The sequence below is a fragment of the Solea senegalensis genome, linkage group LG8 (assembly GCF_019176455.1).
Source record: "Solea senegalensis isolate Sse05_10M linkage group LG8, IFAPA_SoseM_1, whole genome shotgun sequence".
Lineage (NCBI taxonomy): Eukaryota > Metazoa > Chordata > Actinopteri > Pleuronectiformes > Soleidae > Solea > Solea senegalensis.
The window spans coordinates 9,303,196-9,323,033 of NC_058028.1; the positions used below are offsets into that span (position 1 = coordinate 9,303,196).

The 19,838-nt window shown below is 41.9% G+C and overlaps 1 protein-coding gene across 2 annotated transcripts; it reads left to right on the top strand.

Annotated features, from left to right (window-relative positions):
• Positions 1 to 421: 421 nt before the first annotated feature.
• Positions 422 to 17,529, top strand: LOC122773101 (RNA-binding protein Nova-1-like). Of its 2 annotated transcripts, XM_044031496.1 has the most exons (3): positions 422 to 1,140; positions 3,389 to 3,457; positions 17,046 to 17,529. In XM_044031496.1, the coding sequence occupies exons 1-3, from the start codon at positions 984 to 986 to the stop codon at positions 17,294 to 17,296; spliced, it is 477 nt and encodes a 158-aa protein (XP_043887431.1). In that variant the 5' UTR covers positions 422 to 983; the 3' UTR covers positions 17,297 to 17,529. The 2 variants fall into 2 exon arrangements, with proteins under 2 accessions (XP_043887431.1, XP_043887432.1); XM_044031497.1 differs by lacking the exon at positions 3,389 to 3,457.
• The last annotated feature ends 2,309 nt before the right edge of the window (positions 17,530 to 19,838 follow it).

A 19,838-nucleotide genomic window follows, 5' to 3' on the forward strand; every position in this document is an offset into this window, starting at 1 on the left:
ATGTCTAGTGAACATTTAATAAAATAAATTGAATTAAATTGAATTAAATTGATCCACATCGTCACTCTCTGAATCAAGTCGCACTTTTTCCACAAACGTGGGAAAAATCCGAGTCTGAACGGAGGCCGTGAAGGCACCGTTAGGCCCTGTGACGTCAGCCGCTCCCCTGCGCTCCTCCAGCAGCAGCAGCAGCAGTAGGAGCAGCCAGTCACAGAAGTGATGCTCTGAACGTAACGACTGCAGCAGCAGCAGCATCTTCACCAGCGACACAACGAGCAGCAAAGACCGTCTCTCTGCGTGTTCGTGCGTGTTCACCCACAGCGCGTGATTCCTGCAGCAGCGTGTCTTCATGAACCCACCCAGGACCGGATAACTAACACATTACAAACCTGACATTTACGCATAGGATTTTTTTCCTCTCAGGCTTTTATTGTTGCTTCACCGAGCTTTTCCTTCTCTTCTGCCGTTTCCACCTCTTTGTCTTTCGCTTTGTGATTTTTTTTGTTTTTGTTTGAATTATTTTGTTCCGCGTCGCTGCTGTTGCAGAGGAGCGCCACCATCCTTCAGCGCCTGACATGAGTACGCTCTTTTATTTGGTTGCAGCGGAATGACACACATATCCTAAGCCGCATATCCTGCAAGGTTGATGGAAGATTGACGCTCCATTTGCACATTTTTTTTAGTAGCCTAGATTCTGCATCTGCACAGGTTTCTGATTTCTTCTTTTTTATTTTTTATTCTCCACTTTGAGCCGATCATCCGCCGCTTTCTGACCCTGCGCAGCATCTCTCTGTACGCACGGCGCACCACAGAGAAACGCGCAGATAAGCCCTCCGTCAAGAAACAGGCGTACTTTCCGATTCCTAAACCCACTTTCGCTTCCTCCGAGGACTCGTCTAGCGCGGCGACGCTGCGTAAAGATAACGGAAGAAAGGAGGATTTAAGCGCAAACGCAGCCCAAGCATCCAAGAGCAGGCTCGAAAATGATGGCCGGCGGAGCAGTACAGCAAAACGGGATTTTCTCAAATCCTCACCATCACAATCAGCAACCACACATGGAGTCCGATCCCCCGGACTCGCGTAAAAGACCACTGGAGACTCCCACGGAGGCCAGCAGCACAAAACGCACAAACACGGGAGGTAAGAACAGCGATGGGGATGCGGGGCAGCGTGTGCGGGGTTTGGGTGAATGTTGCTCCTGAAGGCAGCAGAGAGAAAGCAGAGCAGGTTGATGTGATTGTGCACGAAGCGGCTGCGGCGGCATCTTACAACCGCGCATCCGCACGTTTTCGCTGCTAACTACGGAATAAAGATATTTTTAATTCGCCACGGTCGTTTTTCCATCAGCGTTAAAATAAGCACAGGCCTTCGCTTCTGATGGAAGGAAACAATGAGAGGGAGTTAGCGGGGATTTGGAGGGAAGCCGCATATCCTGCTCCTCTACGACAGCGCGAAATCTCATCTCTATCCTCTGCCTGTAATAAAGAAAAAAAGAGAAAAAAAGGAAAAGAAATGCGCCTTTGACATTTACGCGCAGGCTGAGCGGCAATGCACGAGCCAGAAATAGGGATGTAAACAAGTGAACGCCAGATCTGACTGGCTGCTGCTGCGTGATCGCAGTCTCGCTCTCATCCCGTCGACGGATGACCTTGTGATAATCTCACACATCAGCCACCATCGCCGCTTTGTATACAGTTACTGGCGGATAAACAAGCACATGAGCAGCAGCAGAGGCATAATCAGCAGCAGCAGCATCAGCAGCAGCATCAGGCCTGTGTCTGAGAGCAAGAGAGAGAACAGGGGGAATCCAGTTCAGCTCAGACTGCGACAGTCTCACTGCACGTCTGTCTCTCTTTCTCTCTGTGTTATTTTATCATGTGTTTATGTAGACGTTGTGCTCTCCTGCTTTTAACAATAATAACCTGTACTTAGAAACACACACGTGGTGGGGAAAAAAAAATGCTGTTTTTTTTAATTTGATTTATTTACCTCCAATCATGTTTATTCATTAGTTGGACGAAATTTGGATATGTCTCCATGGCAATCACCATATTTGGTTTTTGTTTACATGCTGTCATGCGCCAAGCATCCCCATCACCCAGCATTACAACCATCAGTGTAGCCTCTCCTGGCCATGCACCACCATCCTGGACACATAATACACCTTTAAATGTACATTCAGTGACAAATGTCCTCGGATCCAACCTTCATTTAGAACAGATCGTTATTTCATTTGACCTTTGTCTTTAATGGAACAAACTGGACGTATATTTAAAAACAGACAAACAAGCGTTGTTATGAATTTGGTTAAATTTTACTTTTCAAGGGCAGAAAATGTGAGATGTTTTAAACTCTCCACATGTTGATGAAGTCTGCTTTTGCACAATATTCTTCAAGTCAGCTGTGTCAGAGAATTAGAAGTAAATTCTAAAATAATAAAAAAGTGATTGATTGCGGTATAAATATGCAAATCAAGTCTGTTTTCAGTGTCAGGTTTTCTGCAGAGGTGATCGTCAACCATGTGACTGATGGTTATGTGACTGGAACACTGGCGTGTCTTTATTGCCTTTGATTTATTAGTCAACTCGCACTGAAATGACAAGAGGAATCAATAATATGAATTATTTATTAATTTTTTTATTAATATGACCTTTTTTTCTGTGACACAAAACAGCAGGATGTTGGTTTGTAAAAAATAAATAATAAAAATGAACAGTTTCCAGCAGGAAACAGTACAGACGTGCTCAGGAGTGTAATCACAGGACAGAGACTGTGTTGGGCCGAGGAGGAGGGGGTGAGCCATAGGTTAGCCAGCGTTGTTTAACTGCACATCAGTGCAGTGAAAACATGCGACCCTCCCCCCACCCTCCTCCTCCTCCCCCCCTGCCTGCCTGCGTTACAGTGAGGCAGCTCGTCCATTTAGATACATTAAATGGCTGTGAGGAGGAGGATGATGATGAGACTCAGACAGAGGATGGTCACCGCTGCCATCAGGTCAACATCAGGCAGACACACACACATGTGACCACACCCCCTTAAAATAAACAGTGAGGAGGAATCAGATCTTGTTTTTTTGGGTTCTTGGTAAAAAAAAAAAAGTGAGTGTAAATATGATCAAAGATTTGTTTAACATCTGTTAAATGAATCCGATGACACATGAGATGAGCCTAAATGACTCGTATTTTACTAATCAGATGCACACATTGTTGATATTTATGGCCTTTGATTACAGAATAAGTGTGTCTGCTTTTTTGCTTTTTAACCTAAATGAATAGAGGTCAAAGTTCTGCTAAGAGATCATGATGGTTGTTTTTTTATTTTTGTATAATTAGTTTACGCCACACACTCCAACCCCACCCCCCACCCCCTGTGCTTCCTCTCTCTGTAGTGGCCTTCCTGCAGCCCCTATTTGAAACTGAAGGCATTGTATTCCCTCACCAAGAATCTGAGACTCATGGTAAGAGAGACTTTGATTTTGATCTTCTTCCTGTTTTTTTCTTCCTATACATATATATATCTATATCTACATAATATATAATCTTTACTGTAATCTTCTGAGTCAGCAGTGATAACACAAACATGCTCTTAAAGGGCCAAATTCTGCAGAGCCAAATCTAAACATCTGCGTCTCTCGCGCAGGTCGTCTGACCGCTGCGGGGCCTGACGCGTAACTAGGATGTGAAAATGACCTGTAACACCTTCATATTCTACTCATGACTCAGATAATAATGCATGCTGATGTTGTTTATATTCTATGTTTTTTAGTCCCATAACATCCATTTTCATGCTTTTTTATGCAAACTTCGATGTTTCTTTTGTCATTATGCCCAGCATTACTGCACACTCGATGACCTCTGTCCTCATGCCAGCCATACCATCAAAGCATTTGGGTTTATGACTGCTGATGGACTGTCTACTCTCTGTTTATTGTGTTGAAAATGTGATGATGTGTGCAGCTATAGGAGCTACAAGACTGTTGTTGTTTAACGTGTTTCCTTTCACAGGTATAGCTCAAGCTCATTTCAGAAATATTTCTCTTTCTGGATCTTTTTTCGGCCACGTGTTTTTTTTTTCTTCTCTTTTTTTGGTTGACCCAACAGCTGCAGCTTAGAAGTATATCCAGATGTAAGGAGCGATGCGTGGGCCAAGTGTTTTCCGCTCTGGTCGATCAGATCTGTGAATGAGAGTAGTCGTTTAATTCGACGGGAAAAGAGGGACTTCGTTTTTTTTTTTCCACCAAGCTTCCGGCTGGTTTGTGTCCAGGATTCATCCAAATGTGTGTGTGTTTGTGTGGAAAATGAGAAAAAAAACATAAGAGAGCTGGTCAGCTGTCAGATGGTAGCTGTGGATCGACACAAGACCACAGTAACCCCGCTGGTCATAAATCACATCTACGTCAAATAGAAAGCTGAAGGTTTTAAAGACAAAAAGATCAATGAGTAGCTGCTGTTCAACCCCCCCCCACCCCCACCCAACACCACCCACCCCTCTAATCCACCAACCCTAACCCATTCTTATCTCTGCACCCCTTTCCTTATTCCTTCAGCCAAGCCCAGCAGGGTTCTCCACGGCATTAGTGGAATTCAGATCCTTTTCTAATCATGCATATATACGATCAGAGGCCTTTAATGAGCTCATTGTCAACGTTTGAGTCTCAGTTTCAGATGTTTAAACTTGGATCCTCTTCAAAGCCGGACTGGATCACGACTAAATGAGTTAAAAATCCTCCAGAAATGTTGTAATTTACAGATTTGCTGTGTTCAACCGTTCAGGGATCAGTGTCTTTGCTCATTTAAACATAGATTAAAAAAAATATGTGGGACATCCAGCAAAGAAAATAATGAAATCAGAATAGCATTTACAGGAATAGCACTCGTTTTGAGCTGATGCCTCGAACAAAATCAAGCAGCAAAAATGAGTCATGGTGTATATGAGGCTGCTGAAGGCCAGCTAAAAATAAAACGATTAAATCACCTGAAATATGCCGCGATATTATTGAATTCATAACAGAGGAGAAATCTCCAAACATTACTTTGCTGAGGAGAAACTTTTAAAATACAGTTTAGATTAATGTTTTCCCCCGTTCTTTTGAGCTTTAGTAACAAGTCCAACAACTTAATGACCATAAAGGTCACATGACCCAACCCTTAGTTGTAACCCATACAAGCAAACTGGATATGGCTGCTAGATTATGGAAAAATAATCATCCGGATTGTTTGGGTCAAAATTTCATGATAATTTCAAATGTGAAATTTTGAATTAGCCTTTTGAATTTACTTTAAAATAACTATAAATAATTGTATATGTTTACTCTTCCACTGAATGTATGTGTGCTATTTTTGCTACCGGATGATGTGTGGGACAGGAAGTCAGACACGTTATTTCAGAATGAAAGCCCCTGTTTTGTTATGATTTAATTTTTTTGTTTTTGTAGTCGTTTGGGCCCTAATACCGGACAATCCTTCATCGTCGTCATAGCGTTTTCATGGTTTCAAAGTATTCATAGGCAGCAGGCGTTTTCTTGACCCGTCCATCCATGCGTTCCATTTATATCAGAAGTCCAAGTTGAGAGGTTGGCTCTACACAGTAATTTGCGCACACAAACAGTGAACAACATGTTCATGGATAAAAATTCAACCCTATTATCTATAAAACTGAGTTCATGTGAAACAAATAAGACAGAAAAATGAGAAATGACCCAACAAAAGTTCTTTTAACAGTCAAGGTAGAGTGTTGTTACTATTGATGTGACTGGCGGCCATCTTTGTGATGTCACACGAGGGGGGTGTTCCAGTTGAAACCTCCAACTAGGAGCTCTGAAATCCCCACTTCCGACTCCGACCGGAACGCATCGATAGACTTTGATGTAAAGTGACATCACCTGACTTGTCTCCGCTCTTGCATAATTAATGCAGACTTTAAAGTGTGACTGTGAATCATAATAACAGCGAAACACTTCTGTTACGATGGTACATTAAAGTCTGACTTTAAGTAAATGACACCCGTATCGTAGGTCACTAAAATGATTGCTCAGTAAAAATGTGTTTCATAACCGTTGCCAATAACTGCACTATCTTCCACCAGTCGATAGAAATCACTCAGATTCACTTCATTCAAACTAAAAGCTGCTTTCAGGGTAAAAACCTGCTTGTGTAAGCTGTAAAGCAGTCTTATGTAAGACCTAACAAAATAAAAGACTGTTTTTTTGTTTTACTTTTAAAAGTAGGTGGTGAGATAGTAAAAAAATATGTGAAGGAGCCAAAGCTGCAACTAAGGATTATTTTCAAAATCAATGAATACATCAATTATTTTATTGATTAATCGCCAAAATAATTTAGGAATTGATTAATAATCAGGGCGGACCTAGTAGGAACACCTCCGGGTTTAACAGATGGAGAAGAGTTTGCTGACCTGGACGTAGAGACCTTTCTGTTCTAAATGACTAGAGACTCTCCTCTCCTCTCCTCTCCTCTCCTCCTTCTGTCTACAAGATATAATACATTCATTTAGTAAATGGATTGACTGGCAAGTCAGTGTTGGGAGGAAAGGGGGAGGAGGAGATGGGGCCTTGAAATGCCCTTGCCAAGTGACATTAGGTGGACGCAGTTGTGTGTGTGTGTTTGTGTCTTTGTGGAGATGAAGTTAAATGAGAGTGATGAAGGTGTGTGTAGACACACGGTGCTGCACACACACACACTAGCAGTCATGCGTGTTTGCCGTGTATTGAGCCTTGGCCGCGTGCGACGTGGCCTTCGATGTTATTGATCTCTTTCTGAGGAGCATCTTTTTCTGGGACCTTCATCATGGATTGGAGGAAGCCACTTATTTAGCTCTGCACTTCTGAAATGAACTAAAACCGCAGAATTATCAGCCCAGCACTGTGCAAATAACTCGCTTCTTACATGATTGAAACGCTTGCTGTACGTAGTTGTTTTGATGGTTCATTGAGTCAGCTTGCACGTGTCCAGCCTCGGTATCCTACAGAACATTGCGTTCTCTCTGCGACACGCCTGTTTTCTTTACTCGTGAGATTGAGCTTTCCTCCGCTGCTCCCTCTTTCATTCCCGCTCCATCTTCCTCCTCGCCCATACTAATCATGCTCTACTTCAGAACATCACGACTTCACCCTCCTCCTCCTCCTTGTCCTTCTCCTGTCCTCTTTCACCCTTGTCCTCCCATCATTCCCTCTTCCCCGTCCCCTCCTCCATCAGTCGCAGGTTGTCATTGACGATGCTCGCTCTCCGCAAAACTGTTTTCCGAGGCTGACGATCAATTCGCAGCCGCCGTCGGTGGGACTCTGCCAACAGTAGCTGCGACTATCGTTCTCCTCCTCCTCCACCCTCTCCTATACTTCCTTTTTTTTTTTTCATGCCACTGCGTCAAAATAAAAAAAAAGAAAGAAGCCGTTGTATAGGGTGGGGTGACGGCTCGGAGAGGTGGGAATACTCCTACAAAGGGCGGCGTGTGATTGGTGAAGCGAGACGCCAGTCACAGCTAACTGGTCACTGATAGGTGAGGAGAGCAGGGCGGCGATGAATATGGATGAGCGAGTGATGAAAGGGCCGATGCAGTGAGGAGGAGTGAAAACCCACCCCCCCCCTCTGAAATAGCCTTGGACCATGAACAATACACACCAGTTTAACACATGCACGAGACCAGAGCGAAACCAGCCGGCTGCTTCAGTTATCTTTCTTAGTGAAGTTGCTGCTATCAGATTGATGATAGTGAGCATGTGCATATGTCTAAATAAATCGATTATTTTCAATTGAAACAGAAAAAGATTTGGGATTGGGATGATTGAGATTGGATGTGTCTTGTGTTGTGAGTCACTGTGATTCCTTGAAAGGAAAAACACCTAAAATCTAAACTTGAAATTCTCCGAACATGTCCAACAAAAGGAGCGGCGGGAATTTTAAGGGCCTCGTGGCAGCATCTAAATCTAGGGATCGAGAAACTAGAGCTCCCTCCGCACATCCATGTTCATCAGCTAAAATGTCAGGCCCAAATTGAATGAGCGACACGGGGGGAAAAAAGTGAAAGGTTCACACGGCAGAGACGCGGAGATGAGAGCGATAAAGAGAGCGAGGCTCTCCTTCCCCTGTGAGCTCTCTGTTTATGAGTGACGACGACTGTCTTTCAGACCCAGGACAGCTGGTCAGAGCCTCACTGCTGGAGAGCTTTACATGTGTGTGTCTGTCTGTGTGTGTGTGTGTCTGTGTGTGCGTGTATACCACCCCTCAACAAAAGAGCAGAGGACTGGAGGGGGTGTGTTGGACAAAGCCGCCCCCAACTCTCCCTGCTTAGGGGAGATGAATATTTTCCAAGGTCCCTGAGCTCATACCAGAGCCCTCCAGCCCCACTACACACACACACACACACACACACACACACACACACACACACCCCATCAGCTGAGGTTGAGTTCACACTGATACGATACTGTCATGTTGGGTCTTAGATCCTAGGTTTCTAGACAAAGCTGGTCAACATTTGACCCATATGCATAATGCATTATGGCCGGGCATTAATTACTATCACAATATCTTTTTCTTCAGTATCAGTAAAACCAAATGTGGTACTATAATGTGTATACATTTTGCAAACATAACCTCAGAGGTAACAATAATTGCTTTGAACGTTAAAATTGTTCCCGGTTTTCTAAACATAATCACATTTAGGAGCAGAAATCAATCTTTAATCTTCTTCATCTTTAAAAAAAAAAAGAATAAAAGTATTACTTGATAATGTTTTTGTCCGTGTTGCTCCATGGGATTATGTAAATATGTAGTGTAATTGAAAAACATTAAATTGTAAAACAATCCTCAGAAATGCTGATGAATTAGAACTTTGGCGCTTGTATGAATTCTGTATTAAAAGCGCTTGCACGGATTAATCAGTGACAGTGCCGTGTACTCTGCAGTACAATGAAATGTCAGACATCTTTGGGTAGTGTAGACGAGAGAAGGGTCCAGAATCCACCTGCTGTGAAGAGTTAGTTGTAAGAGTTGTGTGTGTGTGTGTGATTTAAAGTAACAGAACATGAGAAGGGATTTGTGATCTTCCGTCCCTACGCCCGTCCGCCCCCCCACCACCTCCACCACCCTCCAACCCCTGCAGGCCCATGGACACCAGATCTCAGGATTTGAGCCTCCAATCCCCCAGCATGGAGAGCCTATTCTGGGCCTGGCGGGTCCACAGGGGCCTTAGCAACAGATTGGAGTGTTTACTCTTCCAGTTATGTTGCGGAGGACGATATATTATTTATCGCAAACAACCTCTTGTGTGTCTCCAATAACCGCAGAGACGCGAAGACGATCACACACAGTTTGGTAAACTTGTGAAAACATTAGCTCTAATAACACGGAGTCACAAACGCACAGAAGAGCAGCTTTGAAAGGAAATGTGTGTGTACATCCTGTGTGTGCAACTGCAGGGATTTGTCAGCGAGCGAAGGAGTGAAAACAAAGACCCTCACCACAGCAAACTGTGGGGAGCCCTGTACTTACTCAGCTGTAGACACACACACACACACACACACTCTATTACCTGCTCTGTAGTTGGTAGTTTGAACTTGCGAAACATCCAGAATTTCTTTCTGAAGGCATTTGTTCTTTGTGTCGTTTGAGTATTGTAAGATATTTGGAAGCTCGCCAGTTTCCATCGGCACAAAAGACCAAGATGCTAAAAGCAGTTTCAGTGCAGAACTTTGCATATAATCACAAAATAAACCCACAAAACATTGTTAAATAATCATTATCACCCAGCAGCTTTGACTAAGGACATGAGCTGGATAAGTGAGGATGGATGGGAGTAAATACAGTGTTGGAACTGGAGCATATGAAGTCCTGCATGCTGTGATAAATCAGGTTAAGGTTCTTCTGTGACACAGTGTTACATGTGGCGGCCATTTTGGAGGTCGTCCTCGGCTCTTCTGTGACAGCGAGCAGCTGAATGTGGGTCTGAAAGTTAGGACTTGAGCTGTTCCTCGCTCACAAAGAAACGTCAAAGATAGATGAGTGGGAGCATAAGTCACTGAAGAGTCAAAACCAAACCATAATCTTCTTCTGTGCAAGCACTAACAGCATCAGCTGTTTAATAATTAGCTTTGTGGACTGACACAGTTTAAGTTTACAGGAGCATTTAATCTAAAACAAGCCGTGGTTTGAACTTCCTCATATCTCAGTTACTCTGAGGTGATCGCTGTATCCTTAAGTGTCTTGCATCCTTTTAGGAGCTCCACAAACTCCCTCCATACTGTTAAGAACTAATAAGCAACAGTCACCACATCTATAATTATGGTGTTTTGCTTGTTCTTATTTGGACTGCAGGTTTTCGTGCTCATTATGTTGTCAGTATGAACGAGGCGCAGCACACAGGGAGGTAGAGGCGCTGCATCTTTGACGATGCGTCATATCAACAAGTGCAGAGAACAGAACGAGTCTCACGTCGTCACGCAGGGACTTCACGTCTTCAACACGCAGCGTTTTAAATTTGTGTTGTTTTTGACAGCGATTAACTGATTGATTTCTCACGCCATCATTAGGGCCTTTTTTCCAGAAGTGCTTTGAAAGAGTTTCTAATGATTCTATAATCTGTTTGAATAAATTCAAAAACACCCCCCAATGCTGCTGTTGCCGCTCCTGTAATACACTGTAATCCTGTTTTCATGACTTAACTAACAATTTTAATAAGTGTTACCTTATTGAGAGTGCAGCTAACTAGTAGGATGGAATAAACGCTCCCCGACCGAGAAATCACTCCGACAGCTTTTTAATTCAAATGTTATAATGTAGATAAAACATAGAACTGATAGTTACAACAAACGATCACATTCATTTCTGTTTCTATTATTTGCCAGAGATCTGATCATCTTTTATTATTTACAGTAATATAATATTATTTACAATAGGAGACACAAATCAGGGGGTTTCTGCTGTTTGCAGAGAGAGGAGTCATTTAGGAAACCTTACATGTGCCCTATGTTGGACTCTAAGGAGAGCTACTTCAGGTCATTACAGTTTGAACGTGAACTTAACCTACGCCTATCACTTTTTAATATGCTTAACAGTGAGAGGGAATCATGTGTGACCTTTATATCAGGGTTAGCGTGGACTGACGGTCAGATGAGGTTAGCAGAGGCTTGTTATTATGCATGGAGAAATCGGCACGCGTGAGTTTCACCTGCACCTCAGGAGGTGGGACGACATGCTTGTGGTGTATAATTACTCACAATCAGAATGTATGGCTTTGACAGGCAGGTAAAATGGAACATAGCTTTTGTGAAACGGAGCTAAAAAAATACACCCAAAAATTCGAAATAGGGCTCTTACTGCGCTGAAATTGTGAACATGTGATCTCAAACGAATAAGCTCTGTAATTATATATTCATATTTAAAGAACATTTGCTGCATATGGCCATGATCCTATAAAGGCCAGAGGTGTCCAAACCTTTTTTTTAAAAGTGGGCCAGATTTGATAATGTGAAGTTTCCAAGCAGTTGGTGAATGCATGCGTTTGTCTGTCAATGCCGGGATTCAAACCCTGGACTCTGGAAACTCCAAAACAGCTATATAAAACGTGTGTGCATGATCATATGTAGAAAAATGCAAACATGCTGTACAAAATCTGATCATTGCTAGTTCTGCTATAGACTGTTAAATATTAAGATTATTGGGCTAACCTTAAGACAGTTTTATTAAAACCAGAGTCACCAACATCTATGAAATAACTACACGTTTTTAATGCAGTCAATAGGCCGATGCACTCAAAGTACAGTTTACTACAGTTTATACTGTTTAACCAAAATAAATCCCCTTTCCTCCAACAAGAAACACCCAAACTTCCAATACTACGAGTGCTACAATAATCCTTGAATAAAACCACCACAAATCAATAGGTGAACTCCCACTGCACCGCCCGCCCTCGTGGGTGGAAGCCAACACCAACTGCTGCACTAAAAGAAAAATACAAACGTATTTTACTAGTCAGGCTGCTATAACGCAAGGAAAAGCATTTTAAGTATTAAAAACCATCATGTTTCTCTATTAATTTCATTTGCACCTAAACTCTTTGTCACATCATGCAAAGTCAGAGCATCACATCCATTAGAACAGAGGTTTTTTAATGTCGTTTGTCAACAAACTTCTGCACCGTCTTCTGTGTGGAAAAAGCTTCTCACATTGACTTGATAAAACATGAGAAATGTTGATAAAACTTCTGGATAGACAGTGTCTTTCAGGACGGTGCCATGTGGGAGGATGAGGTTCACACAGTGCAGCACAGTTTTTTAAGCCTTTTTATTTCTTTAACAAAAACAAAGAAACATCTAGAAGTTAGTGGATATGTATGAAAAGTGAGTCATGGCCGTTATCAAACCCACTAAAAGCCTCATTTCTGAAGTGTAATTGAATGTGTGTTACACAACCGTGACAGCAAACTCAGCACTGGAGTGCTGCAGCTCTAATAAATGATAGAGAATCTCTCACAGGCTATGGAATTCAATTTGTGTCAATATTTTCAAACAACGCTTTTCACCAAGCAAACAGCACTTTTTAAGATGCAAATAACGTTTTAGAGCAACAACTCAATGGACCGGAAAGTAGTCACAGGCTTGGAGTTGCTGTCCGGCTGAAAGCTATAATTGTAAGTATCTAACGTTTGTCAGGTTATAAACGTTAGATACTTACAATTATTTTGTCGGATGTGGATGAGGAAAACTTGGGGAACGAGTTCCAGAAAGGTTTGCGCTGGGCATGCCGGAGAATCGTGATCTCAATTCTAAGCAAAAAAATGTGATTCTCATTTATTCCAGAATTGTGCAGCCCTACTGACAACTATTACTTAACTAAAAATACTTAAATATAGCAAAACTTATATATTAGTTTTTAGTGCACATATTGCACGGTTGTTCATATCTAAGCAGAAGAATTACAGTATCTGTGCAGCTGTGAGCACTGCACAAGTTATATACTGTCAGAATATATGTTTTAATGCCTCCCATGGTAACCTGTGCAAGTGTTACCATGCAACAGCTACAAGTGATGAACATGAGTCACTCATTACATCCTTTCATGTACTTGATGAGTCATGTTGCCGTCTTTATAAGACGTCGGAAATGGTCTGTTGATGGAGGAGGTGTTTGTGAGTGAGTCTGTTTTTGTGCCGCGGACATGCTTGTGTGTGCATATGTTTCTGTGTGTGTGTGTGTGTGTGTGTGTGTGTGTCTCGTATTTACCAATTCCCCTGCCTTATTAATACGGGCTGGTTATAATTAGCTAGCCTCTATCAAAAGCAGGTCAGTCCACGGCTTTGCGCTTAAAGTGGGTCACTGCAGCACAGAGAGGAAAGGAGGCAGGAGGAAAGGAGAGGAGAAGAATGGGAAAGGAAAGGAGATGAGGAGGGGAGAGGAAGGACAAGAAGAGGAGAAGATGGACAGTTTTAGGCCACAACTGTGAGAGCACAACAACAAGGTGCTGCTTTATTTAAGCACAAACTAACAACAGTTACTAGTAAAAGTTAACCTGGAGATATGGTGGATGTTATTAAAACTAAAACTTCATTTGACATAAATGAAAAACCTGAAAGTTTCTCAACAGAAAATGAAAAGGTTTGCTGACACGTTACAGTGCAACTGAAGGAAAATTCAGACCACAAGGTTTGTGGGAATTAAACTAACGTTTACATGGAAATCAGCATAAAAAGTAACAAGGTGGGAAGGAAGCTAATGATTTTACTGAAACTGCAGTTTGCAGGGTCATTACAGTTTAGGGCTGAAACAATTATTCGATTAATGTATTTTGATAATCGATTAATACTGGGTTTCTTTCCCCAATAGTATTAAATCACATTCCTTTTTTTCAGCTTCTTAAACGTGAACGTTTTTCTGGTTTCTGGTCATTTTTGTGGACCAAACGATTACTTGATTTACGGGGAAATAATCGACAGACATTTGCAGACCTGTTACACTTTCCGTTTGATTTGTGAGTCTCGTCTTCAGGTCTTTATGAGACTGTAGTGCTGAACGATTTGGGGAAAATGTCAAATTTTGTTATTTCTGGCAAATATTGTGATATGATTTGCAACATTCCATTTATTTACAGTATCAGTCCAGTTAAATGTTAACTGTAATAAATCTGAACCATGAGTGAGGATTTCCACATGACACTATCAAAATAATAAATAAATAACTAAATACATAATAAAAGTACATTACTTTTATTAATGAACTGTGTCCAGGCTTCAGCTTAGTTTACTACCCTCTTAAGTCATTAAGGACAGAAATGTCCGCTTCCAAAAAACTGCTATAAAAACTTTGCAGATTAGTTTTGTTTTTTGCATAAATCTTGCCGTGCTCAAAACTATAAACATTCAATCATTTTGAGGATTTTAACCCTTTAAATACCAGTTTTTCAGATTCTTTTTCTTTCAGCTTCTCCGTTTAAAAGTCTTGCCTTGTTTCAAATTGCGATTTCAGTTTGAGAACCATCAATTGTTCAGTCGTATGAGATAGATGAACTGAGTCAATCTCTCCATCTCTGAAATGCTCTGTTCATATTAATACTTGTTATTGCATTTATTGTCTTTTAGACAACTTTGTCATTTTAAGGTTTCTTTGCTGCCTCAACAGGTGTTGTCAGTGCTGAAATTGCGACATTTTCATCAAAGGGGCGTGTTTATGTAGCTGCTTAGTAGAACAGCCAATAGGAGGTGCCCTCTCTGTCTGAACTGGCTTGTGATTGGTCAAAGTCTCCTGTCATGGGCAGATTTGAAACAGAGTCTAGAGGAGGTTCAGGATTCAGTCCTCTAACTTATCAAACAGCATTAGCTTACGGTTACAGCTACAGGTTAGTTTGTCAGATTGCTGACTCTGCATTTTCACGAATGGCCACTAATGACTGAAGATGTTTCCACTCAGCTTCAGGAAGCGGTGAAGGAGGCAGAAGAGGAAAGGGTTGAATATTAAATGATTATAATTGAGTTATTTTCATTTTGAATAAATAAACTCCTGGTGTCCAGAGGATGGAGCCTTTTAATTCGACACAACTAAATCACTTTGTCTGCAAATGCACACTAGAGAATTCAGATTAACACGTGTACTAATAAGACTGGAACTTATTTAAGAAATAAAAAAAAAAAGAGCAAACCAAGGACATGTTTTTATTGCTGCTTTCCTCTGTATCCATGTTTGAGCTCCGTGCAATTTGTATTTCATCAGCAGCAGAGCTGAGGAAGGGCAGGGGAGTGTCGGGTTTCCTGTCTGTGTGCTGTGCCTTGACTTGGCTCAACAATCAGAGATGAGATGAGAGCAGAGGCCACCCAGTACACTACACTCCCAACACCACACAACCACTGTGTTTATAGACACGCAGGACTAATCTTTCACAGCAAGTTTCCCCTCACACATATTTGAAGTTTTATTTTGAATATAGATCATTAAAAAGCTTCAGAGCTGCTCAGATTCCTGCAATTTGTGACTTTTATTCAACATATAAGCCTTTGTTATTGCTGCTCGAACAATTGTATGATAGGCAACATATTTTGGCATAATGTTATCAATCAATAATTTCATAATAATCTGTCAATTAATCTAAGAGAGGACTAGAGTTCTGCACAGTTGTGGACTTTGTAGGATGCACAGACTACTTACATCTTGCTGTTTTTATGATTCATGAACTTCTGAGGTCTGAGCTGATAAACCAGAATAACCGAAACCCCCCGCTCTAAATAAACGTAGATTTATAACGAGGTGTCACAAACACCACCGATTCTCTGCTGTTTTTTTTGTGTGAAAGGGATTTACTGAGAGATCTATTAAAAGTAAATTAATATCAGTGTAGCAATTCTCCATCTGCTCGTACCTGGTCTCTCCTCACGTCGCAGCTGAAGCAGGATTTTTCTGTTACGCCTTCATTATGCGTTTCCACTGCTCGTCGTCCCCAGTTGTTTTGCTTTGGTATCAGCCGGAGAAAGCTGCTGTTTCAAGGTGCCTCGCCTTTGTGTGAAACTGTGCCCCAGTAATAATAATCCTATTTTAATCTCCCTCCCGGGGTTACATGTCCTGGATTATCAAATATCAAGAAAGCTGTGTGGGGGCGGGAGGCTGAGACATATACAATCAGTCACTGAGACTTAACGCTGTGAAGCCATGTTAGAAATTCTGTGCAGAGCATTTGTTATTTTTAGTTTGAAATCATGGATGTGTATAGAAATGATTCATAATTCTGCATCATTACTGTTATTTCTTTATTTGTCCAGTTAAGAGCTGAGATCCGATGAAACCAAAGCATGAGACCTGGTGTAGCTCCATCTGAGTTTGTTTGTGTGTGTCATGGTGAGCATGTGGTGTTATGCATTCACATGTTGTTGCATCCACGGTTGAATCTTATTGGCATTAACAACGAATCCCCAAAAAGCAGCGTGTTCCTCCGCTCTCTGGTGCCAGGGCGATGAAGATGCGATGAAGATCCTTCGGCCCCATCGCTGAAATTAGATCAGACCAGTCTGGGGGAGAGTGTTTAGAGCTCACGTAAATGGACCCGAAGGAAAGATAACGCCGACATGAAATCATCAGATTATGGAAATAATTAGTTGTCATGGATATCAGTCAGCTTTTGATGTGATGTTCGTGGATTCGTGCGGCTTCTGGAGGCCTTGGATGGTCAGTTGAGATAGAGTAGAGTAGAGTAGAGTAGAGTAGAGTAGAGAGGGTGAGGACGGGGGAGACGAGTGATTCTGCTTTGTGATGGTGATGCAGCACCAGCTCACATCTGTTCTGCCAGGCTGTGATTAGTGATAAACACTTTACTTCCACTTCACAGTTCACACTTCTTCAAAACCAGATGAGGCCTCATTTATCATTTATTAACAGGGCTTTAATAAAATAAAGAAAACCGCACAAAACCCATCACATATCAACAAAGGGGCAGGCATGAGGACAAAGGATTGACAATGCATAACTCAGATCTTTCTCCTCCAGCTTTATTTGAAGTCGGTAGCTTTCTCTGTGTCTCTTTCGCTGACTTCCTGTTTCTTGTTTCCTGCTGCAGAGGAAGGCGAGTACTTCCTGAAGGTTTTGATTCCCAGCTATGCGGCGGGTTCAATCATCGGGAAAGGAGGTCAGACCATCGTCCAGCTGCAGAAAGAGACTGGAGCCACCATCAAACTGTCCAAATCCAAAGACTTCTACCCTGGTAAGACTCCAACACCAACACCATCACCACTGCTGCTGCTGATAATGATGATGCTTCTGATGGATGCATGCATGGATGGAGAGTTAAGGAAAACTTTATTATTATGAGTTTTCTGTGTATAAGCACAAAATCATTTAATATGCATCATAATGTGTTATTATAGATGTCTGGACTGAGAATGGGCTTTGAGAAAGTAAAGGAAAATGTTAATTTAATGTTAAAGGACTCAATTAACTGGGAAAATAATGGACACATTAGTCCATTATGCAAATAGTTGTTAGTTTACCCCTTAGTTTTCTGTTCATTTATCATCATATCATATACAGAAACACAAAAAAAGACACACACATCATAATGGATGGAGGGATGATGGAGGGAGGGATGGAAGGAGAGGAACAGCTGCCCGTGTCTGTTTATCGTCATGAAGTAGTGAAGGATGGAGGGATTGAATCAGGATGAACAGATGGATCAGTGCAAAGTGTTTCGACCCATTAAGGAGGCATTTCATTAGCTCAGTCTTCATCCATCAATTTTTCATAATGTTAAATCACACACAAACACACACACACACATATAAAAGAGGCAGACAGACATACACATGCATTGTAAATAAACACAGTCAAATGTTTACTACTGTTTGGAGTTTCAGTGTTTTCAGGCTTCTGTGGACAAACGAGAGCCTGTTTTGATGCTGTGGAACAGATTTATGGATTTATAGATGACCGCGTGTGTGTGTGTGTGTGTGTGTAATATCTGTGTTGTTAATCACTGAGTCCTCGAGGGCGCAGGGATCTGAGCTCATGTTGTATCACACGCACACACTCACAGTCGGGATGAGGTTTTCAGGATCAAAGGTGAAATTATTTTTGTCCTTAATTCTGCCCTGATGTGACATGTGACTGGAGGAGTTAGGAAAAGACTTTGCTACTCGTGTGTGTTTGAGATGCAACACAGCTGTATCTATGTCTCGAATGAAACACGTGCGTTTAACTGCTGCAAATGCAAACGTGTTTGCTTTAAACAACTCGTAAACACACTTTGCTCAATGTGTTTGTAGAGAAAACATCTTCTTCAGCTTCAGCTGCGTCCTTGTGAAACAAACCCTGTAAACTGAGTGAGCAGGAAGGAGACACTAGGACTTTAAAACTGAATTAGACACTTTTGTTCTTCTTAAACTACACTTTATGGTGCTCATGTTTGCACAGTGTAATTGTAATAGAAAAACACTGGGATGGGTGATGGGGACAGTATGACTCAATTTACAGCACAAAACAATGAAGAAACAATGAAGAAAGATCTACCCCCGTCAATTAAAATAACAATGTAAAACAGTTGTGTTTGAGAAAAAGCAGTTTGTCACAAGAACATGCACCGGCAGTGCGTGTGATTGAGTACTTTCACGCTTAGCAGTGTCTTTAGAGCTGTTATTAAGAAACCTCTTTGACTCGGGTCAGGAGCAGCCCAGCAAACATGAGTTGTTTTATTATTCGACAAAGAGAGACGGGGCAACGGTGATTCGGAGGTTGAGTGAGTAGTCTTGTAGTTGGATGGTTTGGGTTGTGAGTTTCGGTTCCAGTCTCCGCCAGTCTACATGTCAATGTGTCCTTGGGCATGACGCTGAACCCCACGTTGCTCCTGGTGTCTGTGGCGGCAGCGTGTGACAGGGTGTGAAAGATGAGTGATAGAAAATGCGCTGTGAGTGAATGAATGAGGGAATGGCAAAAACTGTAGTGTAAAGCAGCGTTGAGACTGGGCTATTTCACACAATCTAACAGCCACGACGTCATTAGTCATACTTTGGTGGTCAGGAGGGATGTTTAGGCTTTCAAGTTTAAAGTTTATACGTATAAACTTATACGTATTTTACTATAATTAATCAGGGATTTGGGTTTTTCTTCAAAGTAACGAGGCAAAGTCTGACCATGCAGTAAATACATCCCAAAATCCATAGAATTGTAAACAGAAACTTGAAGTTGCCTCCAAATGTTTGGCCTGCAGTGTATATATAATATATACTGTATATATACTGTACTGCATGTGACCCAAATCCTTTCTCTGTAAAATAATCATATTCACAACCTCCCAGAATCCCACAAGACGTAAACGAGCCCCCGCAGGTGAAATCACAGTAACACGCTGACAGTGAAACAAAGCGTCAGCGGTCACACCGAACCATCCCCACCTCCACTTAAACATCCCGGCGTCGTGGAAGCGCCCGCAGAGTCTCCGATGTAATGGCTGCCTCCGAGCCAATCACAGCGTGAGGTTTCTCCAGCTCTGTTAGAGACGTGTTGGACACACGGGGCGCCGCTCTTAAATATGTTTTAGAGCTTCAGCCTGGAATTTATGTTGGAAATGTGTGCCCCATAAAGGGACACACACATGCACCCACTGCTGCTGCTGCTGCTGCTGCTGCTGCTGCTGCTGCTGCTGCACTGTATCAACAGTAAGTGTGAAACAAGGCCAAAAACTGTTTTTACAGTCAAGTCACTGTTGAGGAGAATCCACAGTTTTCTGTGTTAAAGCCCAACAAATTCAGTCAACTCATCTAAAATGTGTTGGTTTGTGCAACAATGTTTAAACAAATCTTTAAAAAGGAACTTACTTTTCCAGACATAAATGTGAGCAATTACAATGAGTTTAAATAAA

What these genes read in the sequence shown, in the direction of transcription:
- LOC122773101 (XM_044031496.1), top strand. Translation starts at nt 984, where the DNA reads ATGATGGCCGGCGGAGCAGTACAGCAAAACGGGATTTTCTCAAATCCT. An exon ending in AAAACGCACAAACACGGGAG is followed by an intron (nt 1,141 to 3,388) that starts GTAAGAACAGCG and finishes CTCTCTCTGTAG; the next exon opens with TGGCCTTCCTGCAGCCCCTA. An exon ending in CCAAGAATCTGAGACTCATG is followed by an intron (nt 3,458 to 17,045) that starts GTAAGAGAGACT and finishes TTCCTGCTGCAG; the next exon opens with AGGAAGGCGAGTACTTCCTG.